A 21,300-nucleotide genomic window follows, 5' to 3' on the forward strand; every position below is an offset into this window, starting at 1 on the left:
GGACTGTGATAGAATACTCTGATCTTGAGAGGAGAGAGAATCATTGTCCATGGTTCCCTCGTTCTAGGTTCAGAGGACTAGAACTTGAGGCTGAAGCAGTGGATGTTTGAATCAGTGACACTGATCTCATGGCCTCACAATCTACTGTAATAGATGAGTTTGGCTCAAGGGTCAAGGAGAGGAATGGGATGTGACTGGCTCCAGTGGAACTGCCCCCCTGCATTGGCACCCGGCGAATGAGAACCTGTGTACGGTGTGGGAAAACATCAACTCCCTACCTGGAAATCTTCTCCAGAAATCTTCAGCAAAGGGCCAGGTAGACCAGGAGGACCAGGGGGACCCTGAATGAAAGGAAAATAATCTTGTTAAACAATCAAATCAGCTTCCGCGTTTTCTGCTGCTGCGTATCTCCTATCTAGATGCTGTCTCTAGAGCAGGAGCACTCTTGTTTCATGCACCGGGTGGGGAGGACAAACAGCGACACAGAAAGCCTTCACTGCTCTAACTTTCCAAACGTACATTATTGCAGGGGTTTAGTAGACTATCGGGAGTGAATTGCTGCTTACCAAGGCCTTTCAAAGTGTATTATAACTCCAGGAGGGCCAGGTAAATCACTGTCAGTGTTTACTCCCAGGCCAATAGCTTTATTAGCTTTTTCACACATCATTATTCATTGTTGAATGCTGTTTTTTTTTGTTGCATTTTGAGCTAACACACAGCAGCAAATTCCTAATATGTGTAAATGTATCTGGTGAGTAAGGTTATCCTTGATCCTTGATCTCCCCAGTGGAGAGAAATGAACGACCTGCTGGAAGAACGCAATGGACAAAGTTCGCCCAGCAAATTGTGTGCTGACAGCATCCTCTATCCCTTGAGTTTCCTCAGTACAGAGGCCACAATTATCACCTGGGTTATGTTGAGCAGGTCACATAAGGTTCCTGAAAGAGGCCCACTGTTCCATGGAAGGAAGTCACCAGGCAGAAAACAGGTTAAAGAATGTGGTCGAAGCTTCCTTGAGGAAATGCAGTGATCTCTCCACTGACTCTCAGCAGTCCCGGCCGACTACTGCTCGACGTGGAGAAGCAGCATTTGGGGTGGGACTGACAGCTTGGGGCCAGGCACAGGGAGCACACGTCACCAGCGGAAAGGGTGCGCCCCGTCACGACCACCCAGCCCCTCACACCGGCAGACTCCCCCTGCTTGCGTGCGGAAGAGGCTGTCGATCCGACAGCGGATTCATCAAGCGCCCCAGAACCCCCAGAATCTGGAGTGACATCCGATCCCGATGGACCACCGAAGGAGATAAAGAAAATGTAAAGACACACACACAGAATGCTGGAGGAGGCCAGCAGGGCAGGCAGCATCTGTGGAGAGGAATAAAGAGTCAACGTTTCAGGCCAAGATCCTTTATCGGGACTGGAAAGGAAGGGGGAAGAAGCCGGAATAGGAAGGTGGGGGAGGGGAAAGAGTGCAAGCTGGCAAGTGGTAGGTAACACCCAGCGCGATGGAAGGTGGGTGGGTGAGATACAAATCTGGCATCTTTAATTAAAACCAGGACTACTCGACTGGTTACAGACAACAGGGAGCTCATGGTACAACTCCCTGTCATCTTTGTATTCTCAGTGGCATCAAACAGTTTCCAGTCTCTTCTTCCCTGAAAGTTGCGGGGTTTTGGATTGTACCTGCCTGCCTGCACGGTCTTCACTTCCCTCCAGCCTGCCGAGAGTGCTTGTTTCTCCTTCCACTTTGACCCTACCTTTTCACTTTACAGATGATCACCTCATTCCAACACCCCAACATCAGTTGTCATCTGGAGACTGTTACACTCAGTCCCTCACCTACAGAGGGGACAGTGTGTGCAGCGAAAAGGGAGCTGCTGGATCTGGAAATGATATTGTCTTTGGAAGTCACGAAAGCGTTGGAAAATCTGTGGTCGTAGTTGTTTTACTAGACGTTCATAACAAAGGTACAAAAGTAAAGCACAGTTGCAGGTCTCCAACTCAACCTGGAAGCAACTCGCTCTATTCTCAGTAAGGAGGAAGGAGAGAACATGAAAAGAACTGAAAAACTGGGTGCCATGATGGTGTAGCTGTTAGCACGACGTTATTACATCCCGGGGCGTTACGGAGTTCAGAGTTCAACTCCGACACTGCTCTGTGGAATGGGTGGGCTTTCCCCAGGTGCTCCAGTTTTATGCCCCACAGGCCAAGGACCTGCTGCAGGTTAATCGGTCAATTATCCAGTGATGAGGTTAGGGTTAATCTGGGCTGTGGGGCTGCTGGGGCAGCATGACTCGATGGGCTGGAAGGGCCTTCTCCACATTGTGTCACTAAATTAATAAACAGGCAGATAGATAGATAAACAAATAAATAAACAGACTTTGCCAGATGGTCATTTTCATTCTGAAAACTAGCTCAGGTAGATGAGAGAGGTTCTTTTAATAAGAACAATCTGTAATAAAGTTCAATGTATGCCAGTGTGACACAGGCTTACAGATTTCCTTCAAGTACAAAAACTACAGAAGCAGCTCTCTGATTCACTGAACATTACAGACAAACAGGTGATTATACAAACATATCAGGACGAATAAGGAAAGCTAACCTACAATGAAAATGACAATTTAGACCGTAATCCAACAGAGCCCAATAGGGAATTGAAACATTATCGGGTGCTGTATATTCAAATGAAGTGCAGATATTACGTGTATAAAACTGTGCTTGATGTCCAGCCCAGCTGGAGGGACACATGGTCTCAGTGGAACGAAGTTCAATACTTACTGGTGGTCCTTGAATGCCTTTTCTTCCTGGGCTTCCTGTAAATCCTTTAAGTCCCTGAGAACAAATGGTGAAGCTGTTCAGTTTTAATTGTGTTTTGAACTGTCTGTACTTCTCTCTGAAATAGTAAAGCAGCCAGCATAATCACAGACCCCACCCACCCCAGACTTATTCTCTCTTCTCCCCGCTTCCAGGGGGCAGAGGATAGATACACAAGCCTGAAAGCACATGCTCCCGAGCTCAAAGATGGCTTCTACCCTGCTATGACGTCAATTAAATAGTCCCCTAGTATGGCAAGCTGGACTCTTGACCTCACAATCTACCTCGTTATGATCTTGCACCTTATTGCTGCACTTTCTCTGTAGCTGTTACACTTTATTCTGCATTCTGTTGCTGTGTCACCGTGTTCCACCTCAACGCACCGTGTAACGATCTGAAGAGTTTGCAACACATTGATGAACCGATTCCAACTCCATCATCCCGCCAAATGTTGAGCTGATAATCGCTGATAGTAAGTAGGTAAATCTAAAGTCACTGTCACATTGTGGCGACGTAGCACTGAATGGGAAACCCTGAGCAAATGCTACAGGCGGGAAACTTTCACCGTGGAGACTTCGACATGATCCACGACTTTCGCCAGTTTGGGTTGTACCTGATTTAAGTAGAACCCTGGTGACCATTTAGCACAAAGCACATTCTAATTCATTACCCACATAACGTCCAGCTAAATCGAACGGGGGAGGGGGAGGGGAGAACCTGTCTGTGGATCAGTTGCAGTATACACCCGACAGGAAAGGGTTTTCACTCTGTACACAGCTAAAGTCAATGAAATGGATCTTCACTATTGGAATGACTCTCTGCACTAATACACTCTGAACTGGGGGCAAAACACTTACCACAAGTGCAAAACTATAGGAGTGACTTGTGCATCAATACACTCACTGGACTGGGGGCAAACCACTTACCTTAAGTCCAAGGCGACCCTGTAGGAGAGAACAAAAACAGTAAACTTGATTTCCATGGCACAAACTAATGTGAATCGACACATTGAATTTACAATGCCACCCTCTCAAAAAGAGCAGCTGAAAAAAGAACTAAGTTGATTACAAATTATGGCCAGGTAAAAATAGTTTTCTATTAATGTTGTTCAACACCCTTTGAATCTTCTCCTTCGAATCTACTGACTCAGAGACATACAGCAAATAAATCTTCAGCCCATTGAATCTGCATCAGCCATCAGACACCAATCCATGCTAAATACGGAGTATTCTCCACCCATTCTCATCTGCTCACCCCACGTTCTACCCCTCAAACACACACAAGGGGCAATTATCCACCAACCAGCACGACTTTGGAATGAGGGAGGTAACTGTTGCACCCAGAGGAAACCCTTGTGGCCACAGGAAGAACACACACCTGAGCTCAGGATCGGATGCTAGATCACTGGAGCTCTGAGGAAATGTCTTCACACACTGAGTTACTGAGCCATCTCTCGGGATAAGGGCTAGCTGGAGCTTCACCTGATGGCCCAGGGCATAACTAGAAGGCCTGAGTTAAAGGGAGAAGTTATCCAGGCTAGGTTTTTAATTCCCTGAATGTGGGAGAATGAGGGGCAACCCTATAGAAGTGTTTCAAACCGTGAGAGACATGATATTAGAATTTTCTCCAGAGTCCAAACCTAGGGGGCATAGGTTTAGTGAGGGGGGGGGGAGATTCAAAAGGGACCTGAGAGGCAAGATTTTCACACGGATGATGGCGGTTACATGGAACGAGCTGCCAAAGGAAGCAGCTGAGGCAGATATCACTTAGGATGCACCTGGATAGGTACATGCAGGGGCGAGTCTTGGGAGAGATATGGACTGACCGTAGGAAACTGGGATTGTCTGGGTGGACACTGTGGAAGTCAGAGTCAGAATCAGGTTTATTATCACCGGCATGTGTCGTGAAATTTGTTAACTTAGCAGCAGCAGTTCAAAGCAATACATAATATAGAAGAATAAAATAAAATAATAATAATAAATAAATAAATAGATCAATTACAGTATACGTATATTGAATAGATTAAAAATCGTGCAAAAAACAGAAATAATATACATTAAAAAAGTGAGGTAGTGTTCATGGGTTCAATGTCCATTTAGGAATCGGATGGCAGAGGGGAAGAAGCTGTTCCTGAATCGCTGAGTGTGTGCCTTCAGGCTTCTGTATCTCCTACCTGATGGTAACAGTGAGAAAAGGGCATGCCCTGCGTGCTGGACGTCCTTAATAATGGACGCTGCCTTTCTGAGACACCGCTCCCTCAAGATGTCCTGGGTACTTTGTAAGCTAGTACCCAAGATGGAGCCGACTAAATTTACAACTCTCAGCAGCTTCTTTTGGTCCTGTGCAGTAGCACCCCTCCCCCACCATACCAGACAGTGATGCAGCCTGTCAGAATGCTCTCCACAGTACAACTATAGAAGTTTTTGAGTGTATTTGTTCACATACCAAATCTCTTCAAACTCCTAATGAAGCATAGTCACTGTATTGCCTTCATTATAACTGCATTGATATGTTGGGACCAGGTTAGATCCTCAGAGATCTTGACACACAGGAACTTGAAGCTGTTCACTCTCTCCACTCCTGATCCCTCTATGAGGATTGGTATGTAAGTGTGCACTGGCTGGAGTAGAGGGCCTGTATCTGTGCTGTATTGCTCTCTGACTTTATTGACTAAGGATGTCAGGTGTATCTCCTCCATTCCCCTGTTGTTCAGGTACCGGACAGGCACCTGAACTGGGATCTTGCTCTGGGCAGCGTACGTACCAGATAAACGACACACAACCACATTTTCTGCAGCATCTGAACTTTGGACAAATGATCTGGGTAATGATTAAAATATGTGAACCACTTAAAGCTTTAACAGAGCATAGCATTACTTAACGTGCACAACCTACCAGAACTCCTGGCAACCCTTTCCTTCCTTCATCACCAGGGTGACCAGCATCTCCCTGTCAACACAAATAATGCCACTTTGATTTACTATACAATGCCAAATAGATAACATTTATCCAAGCATATCTTAAATTAAATACATCTGACACTCAATAATATCAAACCATCTGGTCCTCCCTGAGAATAACAGATTTAAAGACTTAAAACTATTACATGATTCAAAATATTTAAAAATTAAAATATAATAAAATCAATTAAATATTTAGGAAAATAATCAAAAGTCTAAATAATTAAGCTTAAATAATTAAAAGCCCAAAAAGTAATTTACTCCCTGTGGCCACTTCATTAAGTACACCTGCTTGTTAATGCAAATATCTGATCAGCCAATCATGTGGACACCCAACCTACGTCCAGTCAGGTTGGAATCAGATTCACACTGTGATGTTGGCAGTCCCAGGATAATCGGAGTCCACAATGGAGGTAAGGGGCGGAGGTAGGGTAGGAGTAGGAGTCGGAAGCATGGAGTAGGGAGTAGGGAGCAGGAGTAGAGGAGGAGGAGGAGGAGGAGGAGGAGGTAGGGTAGGGATAGGGATAGGGGTTGAAAGGCAGTTATTTCCCTTTGATTGATATGCCCCACCGCCGTGGCTCGAAGCTGCCCTCTGCTGGCCGAGTAGTGGAATTACAGTTCCAACTCTTCCACTACGGAACAAAACCCCTCGCCATGTTAGCAAGTAACAGCAGATGGAAAAAATACATCCAAATTTCAGCTTAAAATATTACAGTTAGTAACTAAAACACAAGTAAATGAAGATTGAGATAAACTTTTCAGGTGCTGGCTACAGTTCAGCACATCACAGAAACAATTCGCCCCTCAGTGGACTCTGCCTATACTCCTTGCTGCAGTAGCAAGGCAGCAGCCAGCAGAATCAGAGACCTCTCCCACCCTGGACATTCTCTTCTCTCCTCCCTTGCATCAGGCCGAAGATACAAAAAGCCTGAAAGCAAAGCTCAAGGACAGCTTCTTCCCACTGTTATCAGACACTTGAACAGACCTCATAATGATAAGATAACCTTATAATAATAATATTAACCTTATAATCCACCTGGTGGTGATTTTACACTTTATTGTTCACCTGCACAGCACTTTCTCTGTAGTTTTTACACTTTATTGTACACCTATCATTACCTTGCCTCAATACACCATGTAATGATTGAATCTGTGTGAACAGTATGCAAGAATATGTAAAAATAAACTAATTCTAATTCCGTCTAAATTAAAAAGAGAAAATGAAGGAAGTACTGAAAATTCGCCACCTCACCCCCACACTGACCTGTCAGTCTGTCACCCCTGTACTGTTACAGTGAGGTCCACCACAAACCTGAGGGATAACACTTCATCTACTGTCTGGGCAGGATGCATCCTTCTTGACAATATTGAATCCTACAATTTCAGGTACCCTGATTTCTCCATCTGCATCAGAGGACTATCTATGATATTGGTTCATCTTTTTTGTATTCTGCATCTCCTCTTCCCCACTCAGCTTTTACCCTCTCTGGGAGTGGAGGCTGTGCCCAGACTAACCTGTCTGGCTGTCTGTCTGCTCTGGGAGTGGACAATGTGCCCAGACTAACCTGTCTGGCTATCTGTCTGCTCTGGGAGTGGATAATGTGCCCAGACTAACCTGTCTGGCTGTCTGTCTGCTCTGGGTTTCTCAACACTTCTGTTATTTTTCTGTGCTCCTTTGCACACAGACACACCTCTTTCACTGCTCCCACTCACTCATTGACAAGATCACCGTGTTTATCACTTAGTCTCATGGTCAACCCAGTGTTAAAAGGGAAAACAATGCCAGGAAGCAGAACGAAGTGTTACTGTTACAGAGAAAGGGCAATGCAGGCAAACAATAAGGCACAAGGTCATCAAGGGTTAGATTGTGAGGTCAAGAGTTCATTCAGATTGTGAGAGGGCTCAGCAGTGGATGCTAAGAGAATAATTTCCACTAAAGGACATTAAGAATTGGAGGCTGAATTTCAGAATAAGAGGTTGATACATTTCAAAGAAGAGGTATTTATTTTCTGAGGCAGCTGTTCACCATCAGCACCCTCATCTCCAGAGAAGTGGGGCTGAGGCCAGGAGCAGAGCAGTCATGATTGAACTACCCATAATGCCGTTCTCATCACTGGTAAAAGGAAACTCGGCATCACCCTTGCAGACTTCAAAACTTCCACACAATCTGTGTTTAGAGGAGACATCACATGCAATAAACTATGTTGTTCTAATATATTCTTCTTCTTAGTTATACATGAGCTTCTAATATATGAGCCTGTACCCTCAGTTGTAGAGGTCTGACCTAAGCACAGTATTCAGCTCAGGGAAAAGATGGTAGCGTGATGGAATCATGGTTGACAAGAGAGCTGGAACTTTCAGTCAAGAGGAAGAGAGACGTGTAGAACATAGAACAGTACAGTACGGGGACAGGCCATTCAGTCCACAATGTTGTACTGAACCAGCTAAAAAGCAAATCAAAAACATCCAAACACCAATTCCTTCTACCTACACAATGTCCATATCCCTCCATCTTCCTTACATCCATGTGCCTATCCAAATATCTCTTAAAAGCCTCTAATGTATTTGCCTCTACCACCATACCAGGCAGCACATTCCAGGCATCTACCACTCTCTGAGTAAAAATCTTGCCCCTCTCCCCGACAACCCCTTGAACCTACCCCATCTCACCTTCAATGCATGCCCTCTGGTATTGGATATAGCAATCCTGGAAACAAATACTCCCCATCCACTCTATCTGTGTGCCTCTCATAATCTCATAAACCTCTATCAGATCTCCCCTCAGCCTCCGGTGCTCCAGAGAAAACAACCTAAGTTTATTCAGCCTCTCGTGATAGCACATGCCCTCTGAACCAGACAGCATCCCACTAAACCTCTTCTGCACCCTCTCCAAAGCCTCAATACCCTTCCTATAGTTGGGCGATCAGAACTGTACGCAATACTCCAGATGTGGCCTAACCAGAGCTTTATTAAGTTGCAACATAATCTCCTGACTTTTAAACTCAATTCCTCGACTAATAAAGATAAGCATTCCATGAGCCTTCTTAATTACCTTATCAAACTATGTAGCCAATTTCATGGAGCTATGAACTTGGATCCTAAGATCTCTCCGCTTAGCAACACTGTTAAGGATCTTGCCCTTAGCAGTGTACTATCTCCTTGCATTTGCCCCACTGAGGTGCAACATCTCACATTTATCTGAGTTAAACTCCATCTGCCATTTCTCTGCCCATGCTTGCAACTAATTTATATCGAGCTGTATTCTTTGTCAGTCTTCTATACTATCCGCAACTCCACCAATCTTGGTGTCATCCACATATTTACCAACCCACCCATCGATATTTTCATCCTGGACACTTATATACATCACAGACAGCAGAGGTCCCAGTACAGATCCCTGTAGAAACCACTAATTACAGACCTCCAGTTTGAATAAGTCCCTTCAACCACTACCCTCTGTCTTCTACGCTCAAGACTGTTCTGAATCTAAATAACTAATTTGCATCTTAATCTTCTAGATTAGCCTCCCGTGATGTTTAGGAAGCAATAGGCAAACAGGGCTCTTGAGAGTTATCACGTAGCTGGCGAGGACCTTAAGAAAGGGTTTAGGAGAGTTTAAAGGGCTTGGTGGATAGGCATTCTACACATACGGGAAGAATATGAGGATGACCAGAGTGAGGGTAGGAGCGCTCAGGGATAAAGGGGATAACATGCCCGGAGTCGGAGAAGGTAGGGAAAGTCCTTAACAAGTACTTTGCTTCAGTATTCACCAGGGAGAGGGACCTTGATGGATGTGCGTTCAGTATAGAACAGAGTAATAGGCTGGAACATGTTGAAGTTAAGGAAGAGGCTGTGTTGGAGTTTCTGAAACAATAATAGGATAAGTCAGTCCCCGGACTGGATGGAATATACTCCTGGTGACAACGGGAAATGAGCGAAGAGATTGCTGGGGAGTTGAAGGTGATCTTTGTATCCTCACTGGCCACAGGACTGGAGGACCTGAGGTTTGAGGAATGGCAAATATTGCACTTTTGTTCAAGAAAGTTAATAAAGATGATTCTCGGAATTATAAATAAAGGCATCTTGCGAGACCATGGATCTGCGCCTGGAAAGTCTTCTTTCTTCAGGGTGCAGGCCTGGACAAGGTTGCATGGAAGACCGGCAGTTGCCCATGCTGCAAGTCTCCCCTCTCCACGCCACCGATGTTGTCCAAGGGAAGGGCATTAGGACCCATACAGCTTGGCACCGGTGTTGTCGCAGAGCAATGTGTGATTAAGTGCCTTGCTCAAGGACACAACACGTTCCCTCGGCTGGGGCTTGAACTCACGACCTTCAGGTCGCTAGTCCAATGCCTTAACCACTTGGCCACGTACCCACACCCTAGGAATTATAGACCAGTAAGTCTAATGTCAGTTAGACAAATTATTGGAGAGGATTCTTAGGGATGGGGAATTATCAGTATTTGGAGAAGCATCGTCCTTTTGGAGATAGTCAGCATGATTTTATGAGGGACAAGTCTCATGAGCCTGATTGACTTCATTGAAGAGGTGACAAAACAAATTGATAACAGTAGAGTGGTGGATGTGGTGTATCTAGATTTTAGTAAGGTGTTTGACAAGGTTCCCATGGAAACCTTATCTAGAAAGCTATGAGTCATGGGATCAATGGAAACTTGGCAGCATGAATGCGGAATTGGCAAGCCCACAAACAGCAGAAGGTGATAATAGATGGATCATATTCTACCTGAAGGTCGGTGTCTAGTGGTACTCTGCAGGGACTGCTGCTCTTTGCGATTTTAATAAGTGACTGAGGTGGGAAGTGGAATGGCTTGCAGATGATATGACGGTGACGTTATGGGTAGTGTAGAAGGTCATTGTGGGTTAGAATAGGATATTGACAGTATTTAGAGCTGGGCTGAGAATTGGGAGATGGGCTTCTGTTAGCAAAGTGTGAAGTGACACCCTTTGGAAGCATAAACTTGAAGGCAGAGTACGAGGTTAATGTGCAGAGTACAGGATTCTTGGCAGTGTGGAGGAACAGAGGGATCTTGGGGTCCACACCCATAGATCCCTCAAGGCTGCAGTGCAAGTTGATGGGGTGGTTAAAAAGGTGTGGTATGGTGTGGTATGGTGTGTTGCCCTTTGTTATTCAGGGTATTGGGTTCAAGAGCAATGAGGTAATGTTACAGCTCTCAAAAGCTCTGGTTAGTCTGTACTTGGAATATTGTGTTCAGTTCTGGTCATCAGAAGAAGGATGTGGAAGTTTTAGAGAGGGTGCAGAGGAGATTTACCCAGGATATGTCTCATGAGGATAGTTTGAGTGAGCTAGGGCTTTTCTCTTTGGAGTTGAGGAGGATGAGAGGCAACTTGATCGAGGTGAATAAGATTTTAAGAGGCACAGATCAAGTGGATAGCCAGTGCCTTTTTACCAGCATGGCAATGGGTAATACCAGAGGACATCCTAAGGTAATTGGAGGAAGGTTCAGGGGGATTAGGGGGTGACGTTAGGGGTAGATTTATAACCCAGATAGTGATAAGTGTCTGGAATCACTGCTGTGGATGGTGATTCAGGCTGATACATTAGGGATATTTAAGTGACTTTTAGACACATGGATGAAAAATAAATGGAGATTTATGAACTGTGTAGGAGGGAAGGGTTAGATTGACTGTGGAGTAGGTTAAAAACAATTGACACAACGTCATGGGCCAAAGATCTTGTACTGCACTCTGCTGTTCTATGGTCTATGTAACGTAAAGGTTTTTACTCTTCATGTATGTGAAGGATGTATGAAATAGGGTCAATTCGATTCAATTTTAATACTCAAGCAGAGGTGTACTTAACTGCAGCAAGACATTTTGTGCTGTGATACTCAAACCTTTATCTAACGACTAACATATCATTTGCCTTATTAATTGCTTGCCAAACCTACACAATAACTTGCAGTAATCTGTGTAAAAGGATACCCAGGTCCCTCTGAACACCAACTCCTTTCAACCTCTCATCATTAAAACATATTCTGCCTTTTTGTTGGCCAAAGTGAATGACCTCACACGTTTGCACATTATATTCCATCTGCCGACCCACCCCCTTACTTACCCTGTCTATATCCCCCGAAAGTTCTCTGCATCCTCCAACAGTCCACATTGCCTCTCAGCTTAGTATCGTCAGCACCTAAAACAGTTCCTGCTTCTCTTGTCTCAGGTACAGCCTGATATGAAACGTGAAAGATACAGAAGTTTGAAGTTCTACACCAGCAGGTTCGAGACAGCTTCCTCCTCCAACCAATTCGTTCTTGAACCAACTGGCAAAGCCCCCATCACTGCAGTTTAGTAACACAATAACATCTCCGATTTTCTTTTGCTGTAAAATGGACTTTTTTGTTCTAATTCAGTTCAATTCAAGTTTAATTTTCATTCAACTACATGAATACTCATGAATACAGCCAAACGAGACAGCGTTACTCTGAGGTCAAGGGGCAAAACACAGTACCAACAGTCACACATGGCACCAATCACACACAGCATGTCTTCGATAGAAAGATACAGCCATTCAATAAAAGAGTCCAAACTCAAGCCATATACAACTCTGCTGAAGTCTGCAGACCACCATAGAGCTTGTCTTCTGCCAAGTGAACACTGGAGGGCAGCACTGACTGCAGCTTGGACGCCACATTCTTCCTCGCAAAAATTGTGTACAGTTCATGCCTAATTTATGTCTTTCTACTGCATATCTGATGCTCTGTGCCAGTGAGGCTGCTGTAAGATTTTTCATGGCACCTGTGCATACAAGTACGTGTGCATATGACAATAAACTCAGCTTTGACTTTGACCTGCCAAATATTTCTAGAATTTTCTGTTTTTAATTTTTGAATCTCATGTTACAGACTTTTAGTGCAATAGTCTAAATTAGCACAACCTCAGCACATTTTTACAACATTCATTAAAATGCACCAACCACCAAAACTGAAAGGTTGGCCACAGATCAGCCAAAGAGAGATTACTGCTTCTTAAATGAATGCTTACTTAAACAATGGAAGGCTTGCTAACGTGCGTCTCTAGGTGCAAACTGACTTTGAGAAGGTCAATGCGGTTTTAAGTTGACTGCCGCTGCAAGGACCAGGAAAGTTTGGCAAACACACAGGAGGTGGGTACACTGGTGGTGCAGTGTGTAAGTGACTGGCCTGGTAATCCCAAACAGTGGATTACCACACCAATTTAAATTGGCATCTGTGAAGTTTAAATGGAATTAATTAAATAACTTGCAATTAAAAAGAATCCTTGTGACAATCAAGATCATTAAACTCCTGGAGTGTTACTGAAGGCCATCTGATTCACTTCAGTCTCTCGAGCCGTACTCCCCACATTGATCCATTTATGACTCTAGGCCAATATCAACCAGGCTATTTGCCTCAGCCTGCAATGACCCACCAAACCTCAAAGGCACTGAAGGATTAAAGTGGTTCATGAAGCTGGCTTAACACCACCTTTGAGGTCTCTAATAAGGGAGCTATGTGCTCACCTTGCTGAGCATGCCCATATCCTAAAATAGAAGCCAAATTAAAAGAGTTTGCTGCCATTTTACTTTGTAATGAAGACAGAGACAGTAGAAATGGGCAGGGTATCAAACTGGTAGTCAATCTGAACATTCGGATGCATGTGTCTAAATTGTAGGTAGGATGGAAACTACCTTCTGTCATCAACAGATGGTGTGTGTCCAAAATGAAGTCTGCTTTTCAATTCCACATTTCGATAAGACCATGTTTGTTCATTCAGTGCAGAAACAGGGAAAGAATCCCTCACCCAGCATTTTTTTGCCTTTGCGTTTGATGGGTGTTGGTGCGTATTGCAGAGATCCTGACGATGTTGTGCACGTGTAATCAGCTGCAGCTTTATGCTGGTGTGCTCACTGCCCTGCTCAAGGAGGTGATCTGAGGACACATCTGATGGTTGCAGGAGAAACCGCTCCACGGTGGCATACAGGATAATTTTTTTACAGCTCTCCCAGAACGGGGCTTGTAATTCACGTTTCATTGCTTAGGTGCAATTAGGGCTGAAACATTAATCTGAAACGAACACAGAAAATGACAGAAAAGCTCAGCAGTCTGGGCACCATCAGTGCGGAAAGAAATGGAGATTCTCTTTCCACAAATGCTGCTTGACTTGCTGAGTGAGTCCAACAGGTTCTGCTTGCATTTGGGGTTCCGTTATTTACCTGCTCACCCTTCTGGCCCAATATTCCTGGTAAGCCTTCAAGTCCTGGTTTCCCCTTAAACAGAGAGACACAAATAGATAATTCAGAATTGAACCTTTTTACAAATACTGCTATTCAATTTCACTTTGAAGTTAAGACACGGAAGAAAATACTGAACTTTCAAATTTGTGAGTCAAGAAATCATTGTTGCTGATAAGGAGCAGTAAATCTGCCTCAGAAGGCACAGGCAGTGCCGGAGACCTGGAATACCAGATCCAGTTTGCATTATATTTTCAACATCAGGGCAGCTCAGACCTATTGCAAAATCAATGTTTCACAGCAATGTCCTTGAAGGAAAGAAAATCCTATAAAAAGTAGTGGATATGGTCCAGTCCATCATGGGTAAAGCCCTCCCTACCATAGAGCACATCCACACAAAGCATTGTCACAGGAAAACAGCGTCCAGGTCATGCTCTCTTCTCATTGCTGCCATCAGGAAGAAGGTACAGGAGTCTCAGGACTCACACCACCAAGTTCAGGAGTAGTTATTAACCCTCAACCATCAGGCTCTTGAACCAGAGGGGATAACTTTATTTAACTTCACCTGCCCCATCATGAACTGTTCCCATAACCTATGGACTCACTTTCAAGGACTCCTCATCTCATGTTCTTGATATTTATTACTTATTGATGTATTATTACTATTTCTTTCTTTTTGCGTTTGCACAGTTTGCTGTGTTTTGCACAGTGGTTGAACACTCCAGTTGATGCGGTCTTTCATTGATTATGTTATTGTTACTGGACTTACTGAGTATGCCCGCAAAAAATGAATCTCAGGGTTGTATATGTACTTGTGATATATATGTACTTTGATCTTTGAACTTTGAATTTTCATCATTTAGCCACAATCTACTCCCTTATCGGTCTTGATTTTGTTGTTCACCTAAGATGTTTCACAAAGCTAAACTCGTGATATTAAGATACAGATAAAATTTAAAATTTCCTCCACATACCTTCTTGCCTGGGTCACCGGGGGGTCCTGAAATTCCTGCATCACCTCTTGATCCCTTGAACAAGGATAATACTTTGCTGAGATGATGTGAGGTGAAGAAGACTGACAGTTCAATCAGAATGTTCTACAGGTGAGTGTTACGACTGTTACCTCCTGACCTATCACCCCCCCCCACTGACAGTCCAGTCAAGATGTTATACGAGTAAGTGTCACAACTGCTACCTTTGTCCCTTCACCACCACCACCACCACCCCCTCCGCCCACCCCACCGATAGTTCAGTCAGAATGTTATTCAGGTAATTTTCTCAACTGTTACCTTCTAACTCCGCCCCCTCCCCCCCAGCTTGACAGTTCAAACAGAATGTTACACAGGTAAGTGTCACAACCGTTACCTTCTGACCTTTCACCCCCCGACTCCCTTTTTCAGGTTTTGCCCCGGGAATGCCCTGCAAAACAACACAGGATTTACTTTGATTATGAAAGATTACCTTGCAGTTTTCAATGTCATTCTTTAAAAAAATCAACACAAGTTATTCCTTTATTTTGTAATGAGATAGACGCAGCACAAAAGATAAAGAAAACAGTAATAATTACAAAAACACCATAAATATAAATACATAAGACTGCTTATATCCATTGATCGTATATTCCACAAAGTGTTGCTAGGCACAGAAGCACGGGCATGTCTGTACATAAGGTGACAGGAGATAACGAGCAATGATTTTTGGGGGTGTGGAGGGGTGGGTTAGTGGGTGGAGGTGTTGATCAGCCTTACTGCTTGGGGAAAGTAACTGTTCTTGCATCTGATGGTCCTGGTGTGGATGCCACATAGCCTCTTCCTTGATGGGAGTGGAAAAAAAAGAGTCCATAAGCAGGGTGAGTGGGATCCTTCATGATGTCACTGACCCTTTCCTGGCACCTTTCTGTGTATATGTGATTGATGGTGGGGAGGCTGGTGCCAATGATACGTTGGGCAGTTTCGGCTACCTGTCTTAAAGTGTTCCTGTCTGCCGTAGTGCAGTTTCCATATCAAGCAGTGATGCAGCTTGTTAGGATGCTCCCTACTACACATCTGTAGAGTGACGTGAATATGGATGTGCAGAGTCACGTCATTCTACAGCGTAGAAGGTTGACGTACATTATAAAGGGATATAAAATAAGATGTAGGGCTGGGTTGAGAAGTGGCAAATGGAATTCAATTCGGAGAAGTATGAAGAAACTTGATGGCCAAGTACAGGGTTAATGGCAGGATTCTTAGCAGTGTGGAGGAACAGAAGGATCTGGGGTCCACGTCTATAGATCCCTCAGAGACGCAGCACAAGTTGATGGGTCAGTTAACAAGCCGTATGGTGTGTTGGGCTTCGTTATTCAGGGAATTGAGTTCAAGATCAACGAGGTAATATTACAACTCTGAACAGACAAGACTTGGAATATTATGTTCAGTTCTGGTCACCTCATCAGAGGAACAATATGGAAGCTTTAGAGAGGGTGCAGAGGACACTTACCAGGATGCTGACTGGATTAGAGAGCATGTCTTATGAGGACAATTTGAATGAGCTAGGGCTTTTCTCTTTGGACCAAAGGAAGATGAGAGATGAGTCGATAACAGGTATACAAGATAATAAGAGTTATAGATAGAGTGGAGAGCCCGAGACTTCTTCCCAGAGTGGAAATGACTAATGTGTGAGGGCATGACTTTAAAGGGGTTTGGTGCAAGAAATCAGGGTGATGACGCAGGAAGATTTTATATGGTGGTATGTGTGTGAAAGGTATTGCGAGGAGTGGTATTGGAGCCAGATACACTAGGGACATTGAAGAGCTTTTTAGATAGGCACATGGATGAAAGAAAAGGATGGTTGTATGGGAAGGAGGGGTTAGACTGATCTTAGACTAGGATAAAGAGTTGACACAATATTGTGGCCGAAAAGCCTGTGCTGTGCTGGACTGTTCTTTGTTCTACACATGGTGGCCACTTTATCAGGCACCTCCTAATAACGTGGCAACTGAATGTATATTTGTAGTCTTCTGCTGCTGTCGTCCATCCACTTCAAGCTTCAACGTGCTGTGTGTTCAGAGATGCTCTTCTGCACACCACTGTTGTAACGGGTGGTTATTTGAGTTACTGTTGCCTTCCTGTCAGCTTGAAACAGTCTGGCCACTCTCCTACGACCTCTCTCATTAACAAGGCATTTTCGCCCACGGAGCTGCCACTCACTGGGTGTTTTTTTCTTTCTCACACCATTCTCTGCAAACTCTAGAGACTGTTGTGCATGAAAATCCCAGGAGATCAGCAGTTTCTGAGATACTCAAACCACATGGTCTGGCACCAACTATCATTCCACAGTCAAAGTCACTTAGATCACACTTCTTCCCCATTCCAATGTATGATCTGAACAACTGATCCTCTTGATTATGTCTGCTCTTGTGCCTTATAGTAACCATTAACCCATCACTGTGTTAATGAGCCACAACTTACAGGAGGTCCGATTGATCCAGGTGGTCCTGCTGGTCCCCTCTCGCCCCTTGGGCCCTGAAGTTTAGAAACAATAAGTCAGTATTTCAGTAGTCAAAAACATCTGTGGCTCATGTATGTAACAACTAATACAGTACTCACAATAGAACAGTGATCCATTCATTGGAGGGAGAACAGAGTCACTCTGGAGGCATTGGCGAATTCAGCGTTGTTCCTGCCTTTATTTGCAAATCACTCATTGGCCTCGTCCCTCCCCACCTCTCTAACTCACGGTCACAGAGACATGAAGAGAAACAGCAGTAAAACAGGCCCTTCAGCCCATTGAGTCTGCACTGACCATTTACACTAATCTTACACTAATCCTATTCTTTACTTCCCCCTGCATCTCTTCAACATCCCTCAGATTTTACCACTCACTCTCTTACACAATGAACAATTCACAGAGTCTAATGAACCTATAGACTGCACATCTTTGGAACATGGGAGGACACCCATGTGCTCACAAAGAGAACTTGCAAACTCCACACTGACAGCACTGAGCTCAGAAATGAACCCAGGAAACTAATGTTCTGATACAGTGGATCTAGAATCTGTACCATGGTTCCACCCATCCTCTGAAGCCTCCATTCCCCAACAACAATTTCTCATGCACATACCGTTTGAATGTTGGATGCCATAGTTGGATGCATCAGCAAGGGAGATTAGCCTGAGTACAGGGCTACGGTAGGAAACGTTGTCACATGGTGTGAGCAGAATTATTTGCAGCTTAATGTGAAAAAGACTAAGGAGCTGGTGGTAGACCTGAGGAGGGCTAAGGCACCGGTGACCCCTGTTTCCATCCAGGGGGTCAGTGTGGACATGGAGGAGGATTACAAATACCTGGGGATAGGAATTGACAATAAACTGGACTGGTCAAAGAGCACTGAGGCTGTCTACAAGAAGGGTCAGAGCCGTCTCTATTTCCTGAGGAGACTGAGGTCCTTTAACATCTGCCGGACGATGCTGAGGATGTTCTACGAGTCTGTGGTGGCCAGTGCAATTATGTTTGCTGTTGTGTGCTGGGGCAGCAGGCTGAGGGTAGCAGACACCAACAGTATAAACAAACAGTATCAACAAACTCATTCGTACGGCCAGTGATGTTGTGGGGATGGAACTGAACTCTCTGACGGTGGTGTCTGAAAAGAGGATGCTGTCCAAGTTGCATGCCATCTTGGACAATGTCTCCCATCCGCTACATAATGTACTGGGTGGGCACAGGAGTACATTCAGCCAGAGACTCATTCCACCGAGATGCGACACAGAGCGTCATAGGAAATCATTCCTGCCTGTGGCCATCAAACTTTACAACTCCTCCCTTGGAGGGTCAGTCACCCTGAGCCAATAGGCTGGACCTGGACTTATTTCCTGGCATAATTTACATATTACTATTTAATTATTTATTGTGCAACTGTAACGAAAACCAATTTCGCTCGGGATCAATAAAGTATGACTATGACTATGTGTTCTTGTCGCCGACTCACCCATGTTCAAAATCCAAGATTCATCCTTTCCCTATCCTCTCTGTTCCTTGGTGTCAAAACCTTAGAAGATTTATCTTGGGCCCAATATAATGATGCAATTATGAAGAAAGTGTGGTAGTGGCTATATTTCATTAGGAGTTTGAGGAGATTTGGGGTGTCACTGAAGACTCCAGCAAATTTCAACAGGTGTACCATGGAGAATATTCTGACTGGTTGAATCGTTTGTCTGGTATGAAGGCATCATTGCACAGGATCAGAAAATGCTGCAGGGAACTGTAAATTCAGCCAGATCCATCATGGGTACTAACCTCCCCACAATCATGGGCATCTTCAAAAAGTGAAGCCTCAAGAAAGTGTCATTGTTCAGCCCAGGACATGCCCTCTTCTCACTGTCACTATCAGGAGCCCGAAGGCACACACTCAGCATTTCAGGAACAGCTTCTTCCCTTTTGCCATCAGATTTCTGAATGAAGCATGAACCCATGAACACAGCCTCACTCATTTGCTCTTTCCTGCACTACTTATCTAGTTTAAAAAAATTGGTCTTGAAGGGTACGGCCACCTCCTTCTGAAACCTTCTTCAAGCCCACTACACTGGATATGTGGTCAGCTGGATATCCAAAGCGATCTGCTGTGAGGTTTCACTGGACCAATGAGAACAGGGGGCCCAGACTTCAATACACGTGGACTCTGGTGTAATGACGCCTGTTCTTGAAAAACGCCAGGGACAACTGGCTTGCTTTCCAACTTTCTTTTGATTTGTTGGAGCAACAATTAATGGATTCCATTGCAGATGCATCACAGCATTGCATCAGATCAGCTCTGCCCAAGACTTCAAGGAGCTGCCGGGAGTTGTGGACACGGCTCAGTCCATCATGGAAACCAGCCTCCCCTCCATGGACACTGTCTACACTTCCCCCTCCATGGACACTGTCTGCACTTCCCCCTCCATGGACACGGTCTACACTTCTTTCTGCCTCAGCAAAGCTGCTAGCATTACCACAGACCCCATGCACCCCAAGCACTCTCTCTTCTCTCCCCTCTCATGAGGCTGAAGATTAAAAAGCCTGACAGCATGTAACTACAATCTCAAGGAGAGCTTTTATCCCACTATTATACGTATATTGAATTGCCCCGTAGTACGATCAGATGGAGTCTTGATCTCACAATCTACCCTGTCAGACCTTGCCCTTAATTGCCTGCCCACACTGCAGTTTCTCTGTGACATTGACTCTACATTCTACAGTTGTGTTGCTGCTTTTCCCCCTTCCTCCTACAATGCTCTGACCTGTAAAGGGTCTGTATGGCTGGCATGCAAAACAAAGTTCTCCACTGCACCCTGGTACATGTGACAATAATAATAAGCCAATGTAGCGGAGACAGGGCAGCGAGTCTCTGCAGTGTAGGTATAGGATCTGAGTATCATCAAATGCCATGGCACTCGATACATTGAAGTATCAGATAGGATGTTAGTTGATCATCTCTTAAAGTGGGGGGTCTCCGATGAAGGGTCATTGACCTGAAACAATAGTTGTTTCCCTTTCCACAGGCACTGCCAACCTACTGAGTCTTTTCCTGCACTCTGCATTTTTATTTCAAATTTCCAGCATCTACGTCATTCCTTTGATCTCATTTTACTTTATCCAGAAAGCAGCCATCATCAAAAACTGGACCAGAAGGGAAGGTGGAGATTTGTTCTCTGCAGTGAGCAGGATGTGTGTGTTGAATGGCACCGATGCAATATGTTTCCAGTGTCTTTAGGGATTGGGCAGTTTAGTGGATCTGTTAATTCAATACTCATTGCAATCTGTAAAGAACTATCAGTGGCTGAAGCCCCCAGTATCATGTTCCTTATTCAGTTTCTCTTGCCAGACTGAAAAGCCAATTTTATCTCCTTTTTTGACCTTGGTTTTGGACCTTTGCAACATGTCTACACTAGATTTTTAAATACAAGATGCTGGGTCGCACCTGAACTCGAGGGGGAGCGATATCCTTGCAGGTAGGTTTGCTAGCATGGTTCGGGAGGGTTTAAACTAATTTGCGAGGGGGATGGGACCCAGAGCGATAGAGCAGTGAAAGAAGTGCATGGAGTAAAGCCAGATCTAACATACAGAGAGGCTTTGAGGAAAGAGAAGCAGAATAAACGGTGTAAAGACAGTAAGGTAGAAGGGCTGAAATGTGTGTACCTCAATGCAAGAAGCATCAGGAACAAAGGTGATGAACTGAGAGCTTGGATACATACATGGAATTATGATGTAGTGGCTATTATAGAGACTTGGCTGGCACCAGGGCAGGAATGGATTCTCAATATTCCTGGATTTCAGTGCTTTAAA

General features: G+C 44.5%; 1 protein-coding gene across 1 annotated transcript in view; it reads right to left on the reverse strand.

Moving 5' to 3' along the window:
• LOC140186098 (uncharacterized) overlaps positions 1–21,300 on the reverse strand; it is a 61,229-nt gene that overhangs the window by 27,725 nt on the left and 12,204 nt on the right. Inside the window, exons 5-11 of the mRNA XM_072239972.1 lie at positions 17,451–17,504; positions 15,367–15,420; positions 14,976–15,029; positions 13,984–14,037; positions 5,708–5,761; positions 3,740–3,757; positions 279–341 (exon numbers count right to left, since the gene is read on the reverse strand). Of these exons, the coding sequence (XP_072096073.1) occupies positions 279–341; positions 3,740–3,757; positions 5,708–5,761; positions 13,984–14,037; positions 14,976–15,029; positions 15,367–15,420; positions 17,451–17,504 (351 nt within the window). The remainder of the gene's footprint in view (positions 1–278; positions 342–3,739; positions 3,758–5,707; positions 5,762–13,983; positions 14,038–14,975; positions 15,030–15,366; positions 15,421–17,450; positions 17,505–21,300) is intronic.

This window comes from Mobula birostris, chromosome 22 (assembly GCF_030028105.1).
Source record: "Mobula birostris isolate sMobBir1 chromosome 22, sMobBir1.hap1, whole genome shotgun sequence".
Lineage (NCBI taxonomy): Eukaryota > Metazoa > Chordata > Chondrichthyes > Myliobatiformes > Myliobatidae > Mobula > Mobula birostris.